The 16,192-nt window shown below is 42.9% G+C and overlaps 1 protein-coding gene across 1 annotated transcript; it reads left to right on the forward strand.

Annotated features, from left to right (window-relative positions):
• The first annotated feature begins 46 nt into the window (after window positions 1-46).
• Window positions 47-4,683, forward strand: prlh2r (prolactin releasing hormone 2 receptor). The gene is made up of 2 exons (XM_076977969.1): window positions 47-829; window positions 2,332-4,683. The coding sequence occupies exon 2, from the start codon at window positions 2,358-2,360 to the stop codon at window positions 3,492-3,494; it is 1,137 nt and encodes a 378-aa protein (XP_076834084.1). The 5' UTR covers window positions 47-829; window positions 2,332-2,357; the 3' UTR covers window positions 3,495-4,683.
• The last annotated feature ends 11,509 nt before the right edge of the window (window positions 4,684-16,192 follow it).

A 16,192-nucleotide genomic window follows, 5' to 3' on the forward strand; every position in this document is an offset into this window, starting at 1 on the left:
ACACATAATCAAGTCCGGATGTGTGTTAACGATTTTGTAAACACTCGATAATTTATGCTGATTCTATTTGCATTCGAGGTGTACATACACAGAAAATAAAATGCGGATGTAATTAGATTCTTGTCTGACATTTGAGGCGATATGTACTGAATACTAACGGTCTTGCCTACTATCATCCAGTAGATGTCAGTATTGTTGAATATGTATGAGATGTAGCATTGGCCCTTCCTGCCTTGATTGGCTATGCTGCGATGTGTAATTTTGTTTGTTTGTTTTGTGTTTTGTTGTTGTTTGTGTATTTTTGTTACTTCTTGATGGATAAGCTCAATAGATAAATGTGATAGGCGAATCCGGCTATAATGTATACATAAGCGTATTATGAAGCCCTACGTAAGTTAGACAAACCACAAACGGCCTTTTAATAATAGTTATGAGTATAGTTAAAACGAGTTTTTAGTGATAGGAAAGCGGGCGCGTTTATAGTTCGTTATCAATGTTTAATGTCTTTTACGCTTACCAGTGGCTCATGTTAAAATAAATAAATACAAAAGTCTGGTGAAAGCCATAATCATACTAAGTATATAAAAGCATACACGTTGCTTCTTACTCACCTCCCAGCGCACTGACGTAGAGCTCTGGGAAGGTTGACTATCCATTTTGGAGTCACCGCTCTCACTTGTGTAGACCGAGGGTGGTTTGCGATGAAGATCCTGTTTTCCCACAGGGGCTCTAATGGATTTTAACGGAACAACTTTCATCTGAATAGCACTTTGCTTTGTATTATTTTTTTCTTCCTATCACTGAAGATGTAACCAACGCGTCAAAGAAGGTAACTTTCGCCCTTTATCTAGAATACATAGAAAATGGAACTAAGTTTCACTGCGCTTGGTGCTCATCTCTGAATAGGTTATAATAGACTACATAACGAAACCTAAACCTACCTATAACAGACTTCCTAAATGTAATGTGGTCACCTGAAGAATCTTATACATATTATTACAAAAATATCTTAACATTTCAAATTTTTCAAATGCATAATTACTTGTTCTTTGCCTATGAAAAATAAATACATGCTGAACGGTAAAGCCATTGATAGCTCTAAAAGGTGTACTATTGTCTTAATACAGATATTGAATTAAGCCATATTTAAGTAAACAGTGCCAGAAGTCTTAAAAAATGGCTTCTGCATTTAGTTCTAATACTATAATATTATTCTGCATCATGTTTGAGTATAGCAGGTTCCTCCACAGCATCATTCTCAGGTTGTTTAATACTATAATATTATTCTGTATCATGTTTGAGGAGCGTTCTTCAACAGTATGATCCTCAGGTTGTTTAATGCTATAATATTATTCTGCATCATGTTTGAGTATGGCAGAGCTCTTCAACAGCATAATCCTCAGGGTTTTTGAATTAGCCACAACAGCTATGCTTTTTAACTCCAGAATATGGAGGAACCTTTTGATACATGTGCTTAGATGAGCAGCTATTATCAGAACAAAGAAATGTTGATTTGGCAATCATTTTTATGAACCAATTCAACCACTTCTGTCAGAGATGCAGCCTTGAGTAGATTCATTATTCTAACAATGAAAGGTTCATTGTCTTTGATTTAGGTATTAGAAGTGGAATCTCTGAATGAAACCTAAAAGGCCCTTGAGTTGAGAACCATAATCTCTCTCACTTGCCTATCAGCAGTTCAAAACTGCACACATGATATGGAACAATTTTCATACCCCTTTCATGGCATTTCTCAGGTATATATGTGCACCCAATATATCTAGTAAAGTAGTCCAGCTTTAGATATTTCGAAGGGCAAAGACTACTGATTCACAAGCAAGAGACCATTTGACCATTCATAGAATGTCACCACAAAGGCTTCCTGCTATGACCAGTACACAGATGCTTGCTGAACCGATGGTTAGAAGTGTATTTTCCCAAGACTGATTCTGAGACCCACCATTAAGCTGAGTGAAGCACAACATATTAAAGCGCACTCCATTCAGAGAATGATTTAATAATGCTTATGGTGCATCACTGAAAGAAATGCTAGGTAACACTGGAACATGCACCCTCTGGGAGTTCAGTAGCAAAAATGATTTTTTTCATTTTTGCAGCAGCTGTGTTCATCTAATCCATTTAATAATTGAAGCATCTTATAGGAGCTTTGCTTTTGAAGACCATAAATGGTCACTCTGTCAGTCATCCATTTAACACCAAACCATTGCTCACGACACCTTCTTTAATCCAATAACACGGTATAGCCATTTGCACATACTCTATACTTCAATCACAACTCTTAATATTCCTATGCACACTTTCCCATAACAGGTCGTAGCTGTGCACCACATACTACGATGAACATGGAGGACCTTCTGAATGGATCCCAGAAGAACATAACATTCAGCATATCTGTCCCCCCTCCGCACTCTCCTTCCTCCTTCAGTGGGCTTGACCTTCTGATCGAGTTAAAGCCCATATTCGTCCCTCTCTATGCAATGTTGGTCCTGGTCGCCTGCTCAGGGAATCTCTTTCTCCTCTTCCTCATTGGACTGAACAGAAAGCTCCATAGCACAACCAACTTCCTGATTGGAAACCTGGCCCTGGCTGACCTGGTGATGTGCCTCTTCTGCGTGCCGCTCACTGCGTTCTACGCCTTCGACGAGCGCGGCTGGATCTTCGGCCATTTCCTGTGCCATTTCGTGACGCTCATGCAGACGGCAACCGTCTTCGCCGCGGTCCTGTCCCTGACGGCCATAGCCGTGGACCGCTACATCGTGGTCGCCTACCCCATCCGCCGGCGTGGAGGATGCCACTTCCGCGCAGGGCTGGTGGTGAGCATATGGCTCTGTGCCCTGGCCATGTCCACTCCTGCAGCCCTCCACACGGTGTATCTGGATCTCAGCGCCACGGGTCACCACATGGCTGTGTGCGAGGAGTTCTGGCAAGACCAGGAGCTCAGTCGCCTCATCTACTCGTGCTTCTTCCTGCTGCTCTCCTATTTTGTTCCGCTGGCAGCTGTGTCCATATCCTACTGTGCCATCTCTTGCCACCTTCAGCACAGGGCAACGCCAGACCTTGTGGCTGCCATCCCCTCGAACCAAGTGAAATGGGGTCGCAAGAGGGGCAAGACCTTCCGTCTGCTGCTAGTGTCCGTGCTGTGTTTTGCCTTCTCCTGGCTCCCCTTGCAAGTGGTCAACCTCATCCGCGACCTGGACACTGACTTCACGATCTTGAGCAAGAGCCACGTTAATGTTGTCCAAGTCTCGTGCCATTTGCTGGCCATGAGCTCAGCGTGCTTCAACCCCTTCATCTATGCCTCGCTGCATGACAAGTTCCTGTCCTACCTGTGCCAGCGTAGGTTCCACAGGGGGGGGCATCATCGGACGCAGAGCAGCTCCACCACCTCAGGCCACTTGTCCCGCCTGCACACCTGCACCACTGTGGCTGATATTCCCATGACTGTTGGCAAGATGAAACATGATGGAGTCTGATCTCTGCCAACCAGGCAGGGACTTTTTTTGTGTGCCTACAAAGCTGTGCCTGTATAGATATGGGACTCAGTGACAGAACACACTGTGTATATTTGTAAAAATGTGATGATAAGAAACCATTAGTATGTTTGGTAAGAGTTAAGCACAAAAATGTGATTATTAAGGAGAACAAATTCAGTAAATCATTTGGCCATAATGAATTAAGCAAAGACTGCAGAGGAAATAATGTTAATAATGTTGTTAATGAATTCAAAGAATATGAAAATAAAATTATTCTACACACATTGCTAGTGTTTCTAAATATTCTATATAAGCATTCAAAGTTATTATGAAGTATAAACTAAAACATGAACTGTCTGTGAGGAAATGATGATAAACTGTAACGTATTGAACAGGCAGAGAGGGATCCAAATGCGGAAGAACACCGCTTTTATTGAAATGAGACGCTGGTACAAACACAGGCAGGTGAATCACGAGTACTAGGATCAGTAGTAACAGCGTGTTCTTGGCGTGGTCAGGACGGTCCAGGGTCATACCGGGGGAGCAGAAGTCAGGAGGTACAGAGGGATTAGGCAGGAGGCAAGGTCGGGGATGTAAGCGAGGGTCAGAACACAGGAGAGCAGACAGGATATAGAAAGGCTTGGTACGCGGCATGAGTCGGCAATACTTCGCGACTGAGACGTGCTGGTGAAGTGCTTAAGTAAGACTGAAGGGGGCGTGGTAATGAGGGGCAGGTGAGGCTGATTAAGGAAGATCAGGTGGCATTCCTGACATAAACAATGATATTCGTATTCATTCATATTGTGTTTATCATTGAGTCATTAGTCCATCCAGCAGGGCTATTTGCTATTGGCTAGAGTATATACCTGTCTGGGTTATTTTAGAGGTGAAGACCAGATAGACACAACCATTTTTACAGTGGCTGCACAAAAAGAGTTGCAACATCAATGCACTCATTGGTCACTGTCAAATGAATACCACTGCAGGAGCATTACAGAGATGCTATTTGAGAAATGTCAAAAGACTAGCATACCATGCAACCGGTCACTGAGTTAACAGTGTGTAATTAGTGAATAATATAGGTCTTAGAAGCATGTATCATCTCACGAGCTCAGACCTAATATAACTCAAGAGCCTCCAGATGATCAACCCCCCTCAGTTACTATGAAACTTTGTTATAATGTAGGCAATTGTTATGTTTATTATAACATAGTCACTGATATGTTATCAGGGGCCGCTAAATCAGCCAGATGTTCATTAAGTCATTGACATCCCACATAGAAAATTACTCCCAATGCATATAAAAAAATAACAAACATAAATTTATCCAGGCAGGATTTCTGTTTAGGTAAAATAGGGTCATTTCCACCTGTCATCACACAGTGAGTGAGTTTTAGCTGGTGCTGACAGATGCAGTGTACAGCTTATAAAGTAATTTTGCAAAACATCACTAGACAGTTCAGATATTTAGTAGTGTCAGATAATCACAAGTGGAAATTGCCTAATATTTAAGACATAGTAAAAATGTGTTTGAGTGCATGGCAAGATTGAGACTTGCAGTAGTACAATACTGATTACTTGTCAAGATTTTCAATGATCTAGTCCATAGGATTATTGTATTATAGTAATCGACTTTGATACGTTTTTATTACTTTTTGATTCTGTTTCAATTTGAGCTCTTACAGGGTCTATTTAGATCCCAAGGGCTTATAAATTCTTGTACAGACTATGTATAAATATTCACACAGACTTGTTTCATCCAGCTCACTAGTTTAGTTCTTTAGTGAAGAGGGCAAACAATAGTTAAGAAATAAAACAAAACTTCACATATGGGTACAGTGAAAATAAAGAAACAAAAGATACTGTTTGCACACCAATGGCTCACCATCCAAACATTGGGCTATACATGTAGTTCATTAGCTAGCTAACACTCAGTAGCATTGAAAGGTTATTACCATGAACATTCATATCAGATTATTGAGTATGGATGCATGATTGGTTTATTTATTTATTTATTTATTTATTCATTCATTTGTTTGTTTATTTATTATATGAAATCTAGCTAGTAATTACCATGTTAAAATATATGTGAATTCTGGTTATGTTTTAGGGGCTAGGAGTAGGGATAACAAATGCTTTGTTAATTATGTAATGCTGTGCCATGTATTATTGGACTTCTCAACCCTGATTGTTTATTGGCAAATAGTCTTGGTATTGCATGGATTTACCTTTTGTGTATGTGCTGTATTACCTTGAAAACTTTAGTATTGCTAAAACTGCAAATTACATACAGGTGACTTTAATGCAGAACTGCTTTGCTTTCAGTTTATTCAAATATTATTAACTGCATTGAATTGTGAATAGACCTTTTTATAACCATGATTTTTTTCATTCATTTTATATTGAAGTAATTTCAACATATATACACAGATTTCTACATGACATTAAGCTTAAACAAGTGAACGATACATTTTACTGTGAAAAATAGTGATTAAATGTGTATTAGACAGACAACCTCAAAAGCCTTTGAAGAAGGGAAAAGAAGGACCTCTCCTTTACCTTTTCATGAAGGACATAAACTGTTTGAGCAGGATATTGTGGTGTTCCCATGGACTACTGGCTGTGGGCCAATTAGGGGAAGCAGAAAGGGGTATAGTGAGGACTCCCATAATGCCATGCACATCTCTGCAGGTTTATTTAGTTTAAAATTGTTTCATAGTTTCATAATACAAAATAGTTTGTATTTGGTTTGGCATAGTCATGTCTTTTTAGTTCAGTTAGTGGTTAGATGTGTGCCATCCTTGTGGTGTCTTTGTCTTTTGGTTGTTCTCCCCATCTTTCCTGTTAGTTTTCACCATTGTTATTGCACTTGTTTAATAAAGAGTGTATTCATTTTAAATGAAGATGATGTTTTGACCACCAACAACTACATGTATTTTAGGTCTTCTGATTCAATGTTTTGAAAATTTAAGAGGAACAAACTGCTAAATTATCACCTGCTAGAGGAAGTATAGGTTGCACATATGAAAATATGAAAATGTTTCTTATACAAATAATCGGACTATTGTAATACAAAGTGGGGGTTTTGTGTTGGGAGGGAGGTTACCAAAAGGTCTAGAGTTGTATTTTCTTCTTGGAAAAAAATCACAGAAACTAGTAAGGGAAAATACATACAGTCTGTCGGTTCTAAATTAAACGGCACAATGGTGCTAAAGCAGGCACAATAAGCTATATTTTTGTGGTGTGCATTAAAACTCTAGTGCAGTTTTTTAAACAAGCTGTAGTTTGTCCATTAAATGTTAACCTTTCAAACCTAAGGAAAATTAGGGGTGTATTCAACTAAGGATTTTCATAGTCGAATCTGATTCGTCAGCTTTTCCCTTTAGTCGACTAATATTCAATTAATAATAATAATAATAATAATAATAATAACATTTTATTTGTAAAGCGCCTTTCTGGACACCCAAGGACACTGTACACACAGGAAAAATAAAATACAATATAAATACAAATAAATATGCATAAAAATAGAATAACACTACAATTTTCAAATCTCACCCATAAGCCACTTTAAAAAGATGAGTTTTAAGACCAGCTTTAAAAATATCTAAAGATGAACAAGCCCGCATTTCATCAGTGTTACGGCCTGTCTAGGCGTGAGGACCGTAACAGTGGTGTATGTGAACAGCAGTGCGAATGTTAGTGATGATGGGACAACAGGAGTGGGTGGTTAAAGGTGTATTATACAGAAATTGTAATTTACAAGATATATACATACACGTAACTGGTCTCAGCTTCAGGAGTGGCCCAGGCCAACATAACAAACAGAACTGAACTATAAAATAAACCAAACACTAATTACTCTAACAGAAATCAAACATACAATACTACCCTAACTCCCTAACAAAAAACCATACAAACAAACCCAAATCCCAAAACAAAATGGCAGCCACTCCCTACTTACCAGAACACCAACAACACGTAGAATATTTACAAAATGTACAACCGGCAGACAATCCAACAGGGGCAAAGGCAAAAAGCATAAACAAGTTCAAAGCAGTCAAAAACCAGAGTTCTAAGACGAGGTACAAATGCAGAATACTAATAACTAACCACCAAGGAGCAAAAATGTCTCGCTGGGAGGCACCGGGAAGGGCCTTATATAGTGCAGGGTGAAATGGAGTCTGGAGCGGAGTCTGGAGCGGAGTCTGGAGCGGAGTCTGGAGCGGAGTCTGGAGCGGAGTCTGGAGCGGAGCAGACAGCAAACACAACACACAACAACTATCATAGGACATAACACCCCCCCCCCATAAGTGTGAGACCTCCCACCAAATCACGGATAACCCAACACATTCCAATTAACACCTAGAGAGGGTATCTGCCACAACATTCTCAGAGCCCCGTTTGTGTTTAATACAAATGTTAAAACCTTGGATAATAAGGGACCAGCGCATAAGGCGTTGGTTCAGATTGGACATTCGATGCAAGAAAGTCAAAGGATTGTGATCCGTGAACACAAAAATAGGTTCAGAACTACTACCTAAGTAAACCTCAAAATGTTGTAAGGCCAAAAGGAGAGCTAATGCTTCCTTCTCTATGGTGCTATAGGCCAATTGGTGTCTAGCAAACTTCTTTGAGAAGTAACACACTGGGTGGTCTATTCCACATGAGTCCTCCTGTAGGAGCACTGCGCCGGCCCCGGTACAGCTGGCATCAACCTCTAGCTTAAATGGCTTAGCAAAATCTGGTGCAGCAAGCACAGGTGAACTACACAGTAGACTCTTTACAGACACAAAAGCAGACTGACAAGCAGAAGACCACAAAAACGGAACATTGTTACGCAAGAGAGAGGTAAGCGGCAGAACAACATCTGAAAAGTTTCTACAAAAACAACGGTAATAACCAGCCAGTCCGAGGAAACGCCTAAGCTCACGTTTAGACCGGGGAGGAGGGAAGGCGTTTATCGCTTGGACTTTGGCATCAAGGGGACGCACCTGACCACGTCCTACTAACTTGCCAAGGTAAGAAATTGTGCTTTTCCCAAAGTCGCACTTTTCCAGATTAAGCACCAATGATGCACCATGCAGTCTAGAAAACACCGTTTCTAAGGACTTCATGTGTTCCTCCCAAGTGTCAGAGTACACAACCAAATCATCCAGATAGGCCTCACAGTTCGACACACCTTTTAGCACAATGTTCATGAGCCGTTGAAATGTAGCAGGAGCATTTCGCAACCCAAAAGCCATCACTGTATATTGTAGGAAGTTGTCTGGCGTAGCGAAGGCAGAAATCTCAGCAGCACGAGCAGTCAGGGGAACTTGCCAATAACCTTTTAGAAGGTCTAGTTTGCTAACAAACTTTGCAGACCCCACACGGTCTACACAATCTTCCATTCGGGGAAGAGGAAACGAGTCTGGTATGGTGACTGCATTCACTTTTCTGTAGTCAGTACAGAAGCGATAAGTACCATCAGGCTTTGGTACTAAAAGACAGGGTGAGCACCATGAACTACTGCTAGGGATTGCAAGATTGTTATTAAGCATGTAATCCGTCTCTTTCATCAGAAGGGAGCGTTTGTGAGGGTTTACACGATAAGGATGTTGTTTAATAGGTGGGTGACCTTGGACATCAATGTCGTGTTCTAGTACGGAGGTACATGTAGGGACATCAACAAAAAGAGAAGGAAACCTAGCAATCAAAGATCTAAGATCAGACTGAGCAGCCAAAGGTAAATAAGACAGCTTCTCAGACAGGTGCTTTAATGCCTCAGAGTTAGCAAGTCTAGCACTCGGAACACAGCTCCTACCCAAGTGAAGGTCATCCTGTTCAGGGGCATACTCAAGTGATGCAGATGCTACTGGCACAGGGACTGACAACTGAGCAACAGCTGTAGCACTTACAGTTGTGGGGCGATCAACATATGGCTTGAGCATGTTAATATGACAAAGACGTGACTTACGCCGACGATCAGGGGTTGTCAACACATAGTTTGTTGAGGACAGTTTCTGCTGGACCACATAGGGTCCCGAAAAGCGAGTCTGTAGGGTAGAACCTGACATGGGTAACAGAACCAGGACCTTGTCACCAACATTAAATGAACGAGCAACAGCGTTTCTGTCAAATTTCTTCTTCATAGCTTGCTGAGCTACACACAAATTCTGCTTAGCTGTTTCACGAGCTACCTTAAGGTGTTCACGTAACTTACTGACATAGTGGTCTACAGTTTCAAAGGAACGAGTTGTAGGGGAAGCTAACCACTGCTCATAAAGCAATTTGAGTGGGCCACGGACTGAGCGTCCGAATACCAAGGCATTGGGACTGAAACCAGTGGACTCTTGCACTGTATCACGGATGGCAAACATCAGTAATGGGACACCTTCATCCCAATCGTTTCCTACTTCCAAGCAATATGATCGCAACATAGTCTTAAACGTCTGATGGAAGCGTTCGAGAGCTCCCTGGGACTCAGGATGATAAGCACTCGACACTTGGTGCTGTATATGCAGATCTGACATAACTTGAGCAAAGAGTTTTGACATGAAATTGGACCCTTGGTCCGATTGTACACATTTTGGCAAACCGAAGGTAGTACAAAATTTTACAAGGGCTTTTATTACAGATCTTGACTTCAACGAGCGTAATGGAATGGCCTCAGGAAACCTTGTAGCAGCACACATTATGGTCAGAAGGTAAGTATTTCCTGAACGAGACTTCGGTAAAGGTCCAACACAGTCTATCAACAACCGTTCAAATGGATCTCCTACCACAGGTATGGGACAGAGAGGAGCAGAAGGAATGGCCTGATTTGGCTTCCCAACAAGTTGACAGGTATGGCAAGACTGACAATGACTAACAACATCAGATTTCATTGCTGGCCAAAAGAAATGCTGCAATAGACGCTGAACTGTTTTTCGAATGCCTAAATGACCCGACAAGGGGTGGTCATGGGCTAAGGACAAAACATGCGTTCTAAATGGTTGGGGAACTACTATTTGGTGCACATCATCCCACACACCACTGGCATTTGCTGGAGACCATTTTCTCATCAGGACGCCATCTGTATAAAAATATGTCACACGAGTGTCTAGTGAGAGAGGGTTTTCCGTAACTGCATTAAAGAAAGGGACCAGGCTTGGATCAGCCCTTTGTGCTCTGATTAATGCTGTTCTAGTAACAGGAGGAGGAACACTGGACTCCTCTACTTGTGATCCCAACTCACGTTTGCTAATATCCCTTGTCACATCAGGAACAGGGCTAGGGGGCACAACAGGGTTAGGATTCATAAATGTCTCTGCCAAATCTATGTCACCGAATTTACGTGCCTGTGCACGAGTCAACACACATGTAGGAAACACTGCATCAAGGTCTTTATCGAGTGAAACATCCACAGGTTCATCTACCACTTCTGGTAGAGTGAACAGTGAACCACCAGCAAGATCATTGCCCAGAATAAACGACACACCTGTGACAGGCAGTTTAGAACTGACCGCAACTTTAACATAGCCAGTAAGGGCCTCAGTACATAGATATACACGATGCAGAGGAACCCTAAGTACTCCAAGTTCTATTCCTTGGACAAGCACATCACTACCACAATAAGACTCTGCAGAGAATGGCAACACACTCTCCAAAATAAATGACTGAGCAGCCCCAGTGTCCCGTAGGATGGATATGGGCTGTTTATGTGTACAATCCTCAGTTAGTGAGGTAGTCCCAGAAAACACAAATGGTTTAAACACAGGGTCTACTGTGGCTGAAACAGTGGCTCGACATCCTAGTGTCTCCTCTGTAGGGCTGGAGCTAAAAGCATTGACTTTCTTCACAGTAGGGTTTTGACGATCATTTTTACGCTTCAAAGTAGGACATGCAGCAATGAGATGGCCTTGCATATGACAATAAAAACATTCCCGTTTGTCTGTGGCTGAAGTGTTTTCCCGAGACTCTGAAGAAGCAACAGGTCTGGACATAACAGGTCGACTAGGGTTTACACTTCGGGGAGTCAAATGAAATACAGTTTTGTGTGTCAGCACAAATTCGTCTGCCAATGTAGCAGCAGAAGACAAATTAACTACCTTCTGTTCATTAAGGTAGACCACCATTTTCTCAGGAAGGCAATTCTTAAACTCTTCTAGCAACACAAGCTCTCTGAGTTGATCAAGAGTTGTTACACTGCAGGCTGCACACCACTTATCAAATAGGAGAGATTTCTCTCTAGCAAACTCAACAAAGGTCTGGCTCTGGGTTTTAGCCAGACGCCGGAAGTTCTGTCGATAGGCTTCAGGTACTAACTCGTATGCTTTCAATATAGTGGATTTTACAATGTCATAATCTAAGCTCTGTTCAAGAGACAGAGAGGAACACACTTCCTGCGCTTTTCCTACAAGTTTACACTGTAGCAGCAGCGACCAAAGACTCTGTGGCCAACTAAGTGTGGTGGCTATGCGCTCAAAAATGGGGAAATAGGCATCTACCTCATTTTCCCTGAACACAGGAACTAGGCCAATATGTCTACTGACATCAAAAGCAGTACTCACGGTTGGGCTTGCTGGACTTGTAGATGTACGTGAGGAACGAGGCATAGGGACTGGTGAACTCACGTGAGAAAGGGGAACTGGTGCTGGTGAGGTTACCTTCCGAGGATAAGGTATAGGTTTCTCCAAGCCCATACTCAACCTCTTCAGGGTAATCTCTTTGTCAGCCTCCACTTGCAACCCCCTGACTCTGAGTAGCTCTGCCTCGCGTTCCTGTATCTTAATTTCCAGCTCTAGCTCCTTCAGTTTCACTGCTAGCACAGGATCCACCTCATGAGAACGGTAAACACCAGGTTCCATGCTGGGCCTAGCCATGAAGTCGGTTACAGCCTCCGCTGCTTCCAGCCCCTGGGCCAAACTCGGTGCAACACCAGGCGATTTGTCTCGGTCTGGCAAGATCCCGTCCGTAACCAACTGTGCCTCCAAAATCCTCTTAATCTCTCTCTTGGGAGCCAAACGAGGCACATCCACACTAAAGAAATCAGCCACCAACAATAAGTCAACCTTGCGGCAATCATCAAACTGTTCAAGAGTCGGATAAACAGTGAACTGGGTAAGGTCAAAGTCCGGCATTTTACATACACACACACACCCCCACCCACAAAGAACAAAACCCACCAGCCAAAACCAAAAGAAGCAGCAAACAAAGAGCCAAAAGAAAGGAGGACGAGCCCCCAATTCTGTTACGGCCTGTCTAGGCGTGAGGACCGTAACAGTGGTGTATGTGAACAGCAGTGCGAATGTTAGTGATGATGGGACAACAGGAGTGGGTGGTTAAAGGTGTATTATACAGAAATTGTAATTTACAAGATATATACATACACGTAACTGGTCTCAGCTTCAGGAGTGGCCCAGGCCAACATAACAAACAGAACTGAACTATAAAATAAACCAAACACTAATTACTCTAACAGAAATCAAACATACAATACTACCCTAACTCCCTAACAAAAAACCATACAAACAAACCCAAATCCCAAAACAAAATAGCAGCCACTCCCTACTTACCAGAACACCAACAACACGTAGAATATTTACAAAATGTACAACCGGCAGACAATCCAACAGGGGCAAAGGCAAAAAGCATAAACAAGTTCAAAGCAGTCAAAAACCAGAGTTCTAAGACGAGGTACAAATGCAGAATACTAATAACTAACCACCAAGGAGCAAAAATGTCTCGCTGGGAGGCACCGGGAAGGGCCTTATATAGTGCAGGGTGAAATGGAGTCTGGAGCGGAGTCTGGAGCGGAGTCTGGAGCGGAGTCTGGAGCGGAACAGACAGCAAACACAACACACAACAACTATCATAGGACATAACATCAGGGAGCCCATTCCACAGCATCGGACCCGCGACACAGAACGCTCTTTTCCCAGTGGAATTTAACTTATAGGGCGGAACCACAAGCAAGTGTTGGCTTGAAGATCTAAGCGTACGTATCGGGGAGTATGGCTGGAGTAACCTACTTAAGTAGGAAGGAGCAAGGTCATGCAGGGATTTAAAAACCAACACTAGCAGTTTGTACTGGATGCGATACTGCACTGGAAGCCAATGAAGGTGACACAGTACCGGAGTAATATGCTCCCAAGATCTTTTATGGGTAAGCACCCTTGCAGCTGAATTCTGCACATACTGCAGCTTGCTCAAAGCCCGCGCAGGGAGGCCATACAACAGAGCATTGGAGTAATCCAGTCGGCAAGTGACGAATGCATGAATTAAGGTCTCAATTCAATTAATTCTCAATTCAATTCTTTATTTACCTCAGACACAAGGTACATGGTCCATATCAAGAAAGAAAAACAAAACAAAACAAGATAAAGTAAGAAAATAAAAATAATAAACAAGACAGGTACACACCCCTCAGACATATAGACACTCTCTCCAGTGTCGCCTAAGCTTAGATCACCGAACTCTTAACTGGATTAACTAAAGATTCAATTATGCTATTTTGTGAGAAATCCAGTCTACACATGAATTTGTAGATGACATTTCTCAGGACTGCATCACATCCAGGCACATTGGAGTGTGCAAAGAGGTAACTGGCACTAAACCACCTAGGTAGCTTCATCAACAGTCTCATAGTGTCATTATATGCTACTGTCAGCTTCTGGTAGCTGCTTTTCTTATACCTACACCATAAGTGGGCAGTATACATGGGTGAACAGAAGGCTTTAAACAGAAAGCATTTGACATTAACAGAGCACATGCTGAACTTACGAAGTAGCATGTTAGCCTGGGCATATAATTTACTTCGTTGACGGAACATGTCACGATCATCACTGAGATCATCAGAAATTATATGGCCAAGATACTTAACTTCCTCACAAACCCTAAGTGGGCTATCACCCAGATAGAAAACAGGGAATGTCATGTTGTTATCATCCTTACTCCTCACTATCATGACATTACTCTTCTTTGCATTGAATTTAATGTCAAACTCCAGACCATATTGAGTGCATACCTTAAGCAGTTGCTGCAAACCAGCACTACATGGGCTCACAATGGCCAGATCATCTGCGTACATGAGGTGATTTATCATAAACCTGCCAATTAGGCAGCCTGTGGGACACAAACTCAACTGTACTGATAAGTCATTCATGTAAACATTGAACAAAGCAGGAGATAAAAGACCGCCTTGGCGGACACCATTAGATACATGAAATGGGGTGGATATTCTACTCCCCCATTTCACATACATTGTCTGGTGACTGTACCAATACACCAAAATCCTAATGATGACTGTCAGGAATGTCACCTGATAGCCATTTAGGACTCAGCTGTTCCTCATCACCACGCCCACATTCCAGGCATTCATATACACCGTCATCACAACACCTCGTCGCGAAGTATTGCCAACCATGTTGCATACCGAGCGTTATCATACCCTGCTGTTTCTCCTGTGTACCGACCTCTGCCTGTTCCCTCGACCCCGTCTTCTGCCTAGCCCTCAGGTACCGTACGGACTCTGCCTTCCCGTTACGACCCCGGACCGGATAGACCACTCTCAACAAACGGCATTAGATCAACTCCGTTTATGCATTAACATCTCGCATTCTCTGGTTGTATCTATCTGCCAAATAAAGAGCACTGTGCTTTTGCATAAGGATCCCTCTCTGTCTCTTCCTGACGTTACAATGACCTTTGGGACACCCCTCTGCAACAATTTCATAAATAACTTACCATGATTGATCCTGTCAAAGGCCTTAGATGTCAGGGCTGGCTCGGATGCCGTGCCATCTACATCCACAAGGGGCACCCGAGCCAGTCCTAGACTCCAGCAACGCAATCAGCAATGATCTGTCTCACCTGTTGCCATGGCTTCTTAAAGAAGCCAGTGGAGACGGATCATTGCTGATTCGTTGTGGTTATGCCGTTACGCTCTCAGCCTCTCTCTTACTCTGTTTTGCAGCGTTTGCCTCTTTAGGTGTCTCGCCACCTATCTCTCTTTTCTATCTTCTCTGTCTTTTTCGAGTCCTCTCCTGCGTCGCTTACTGACCTCCCTCAAGTTTTCCTCACCTGTTTACCTTCCTATCCCGTTGCTGTTTGTATGGGAAGGGTTTTTGTTTGAATAGCCTTTTGCTATTAGTCAGCTACTTCCCCTGACGTCCTTGTTTTGCTTTATTTCTTTTTACGCGTTGAGCAGTCCGCGTTTATTTAGGCGCTCCTTTTAGTTCTGTTATTTTTTGTGGCACTTGGTTCCACCTTTCTCTCGCTCTCTTTAACGCGGTGTGTGCGTCCCTACCACCGCCGTTACAGAACGAATCAGCCGGTGACATGGAACCAGCCGCTTCTAACGAAGCAGCAGAACTAAGGGCAGCCCTCTCCCAGCAGGGTCAGTTGTTGGGCAGCCATGACCAGGTCCTTCGCCAGATCATGGATCAGCTCAACAACGTGACCACTGCCATTCGGGCTTTAAGTAACCCGTCTCCCGCTCATCGGGATCCGCCTCCCGCAAACCCAGCCGAACCCGCAGCAGCGCCTGTTCTGTGCATGCCTAACCCCGACCTACCGTTTGTGGTGGAAGTCGATGCGTCCGACTACGGGGTTGGGGCCGTCCTTTCCCAGAGAACGGGTACGCCGCTTAAGCTCCACCCTTGTGCTTATTACTCACATCGTATGTCTCCTGCCGAGCGTAATTACGATGTGGGTGATAAGGAACTCTTGGCCGT

This window comes from Brachyhypopomus gauderio, chromosome 17 (assembly GCF_052324685.1).
Source record: "Brachyhypopomus gauderio isolate BG-103 chromosome 17, BGAUD_0.2, whole genome shotgun sequence".
Classification (NCBI taxonomy): Eukaryota; Metazoa; Chordata; class Actinopteri; order Gymnotiformes; family Hypopomidae; genus Brachyhypopomus; species Brachyhypopomus gauderio.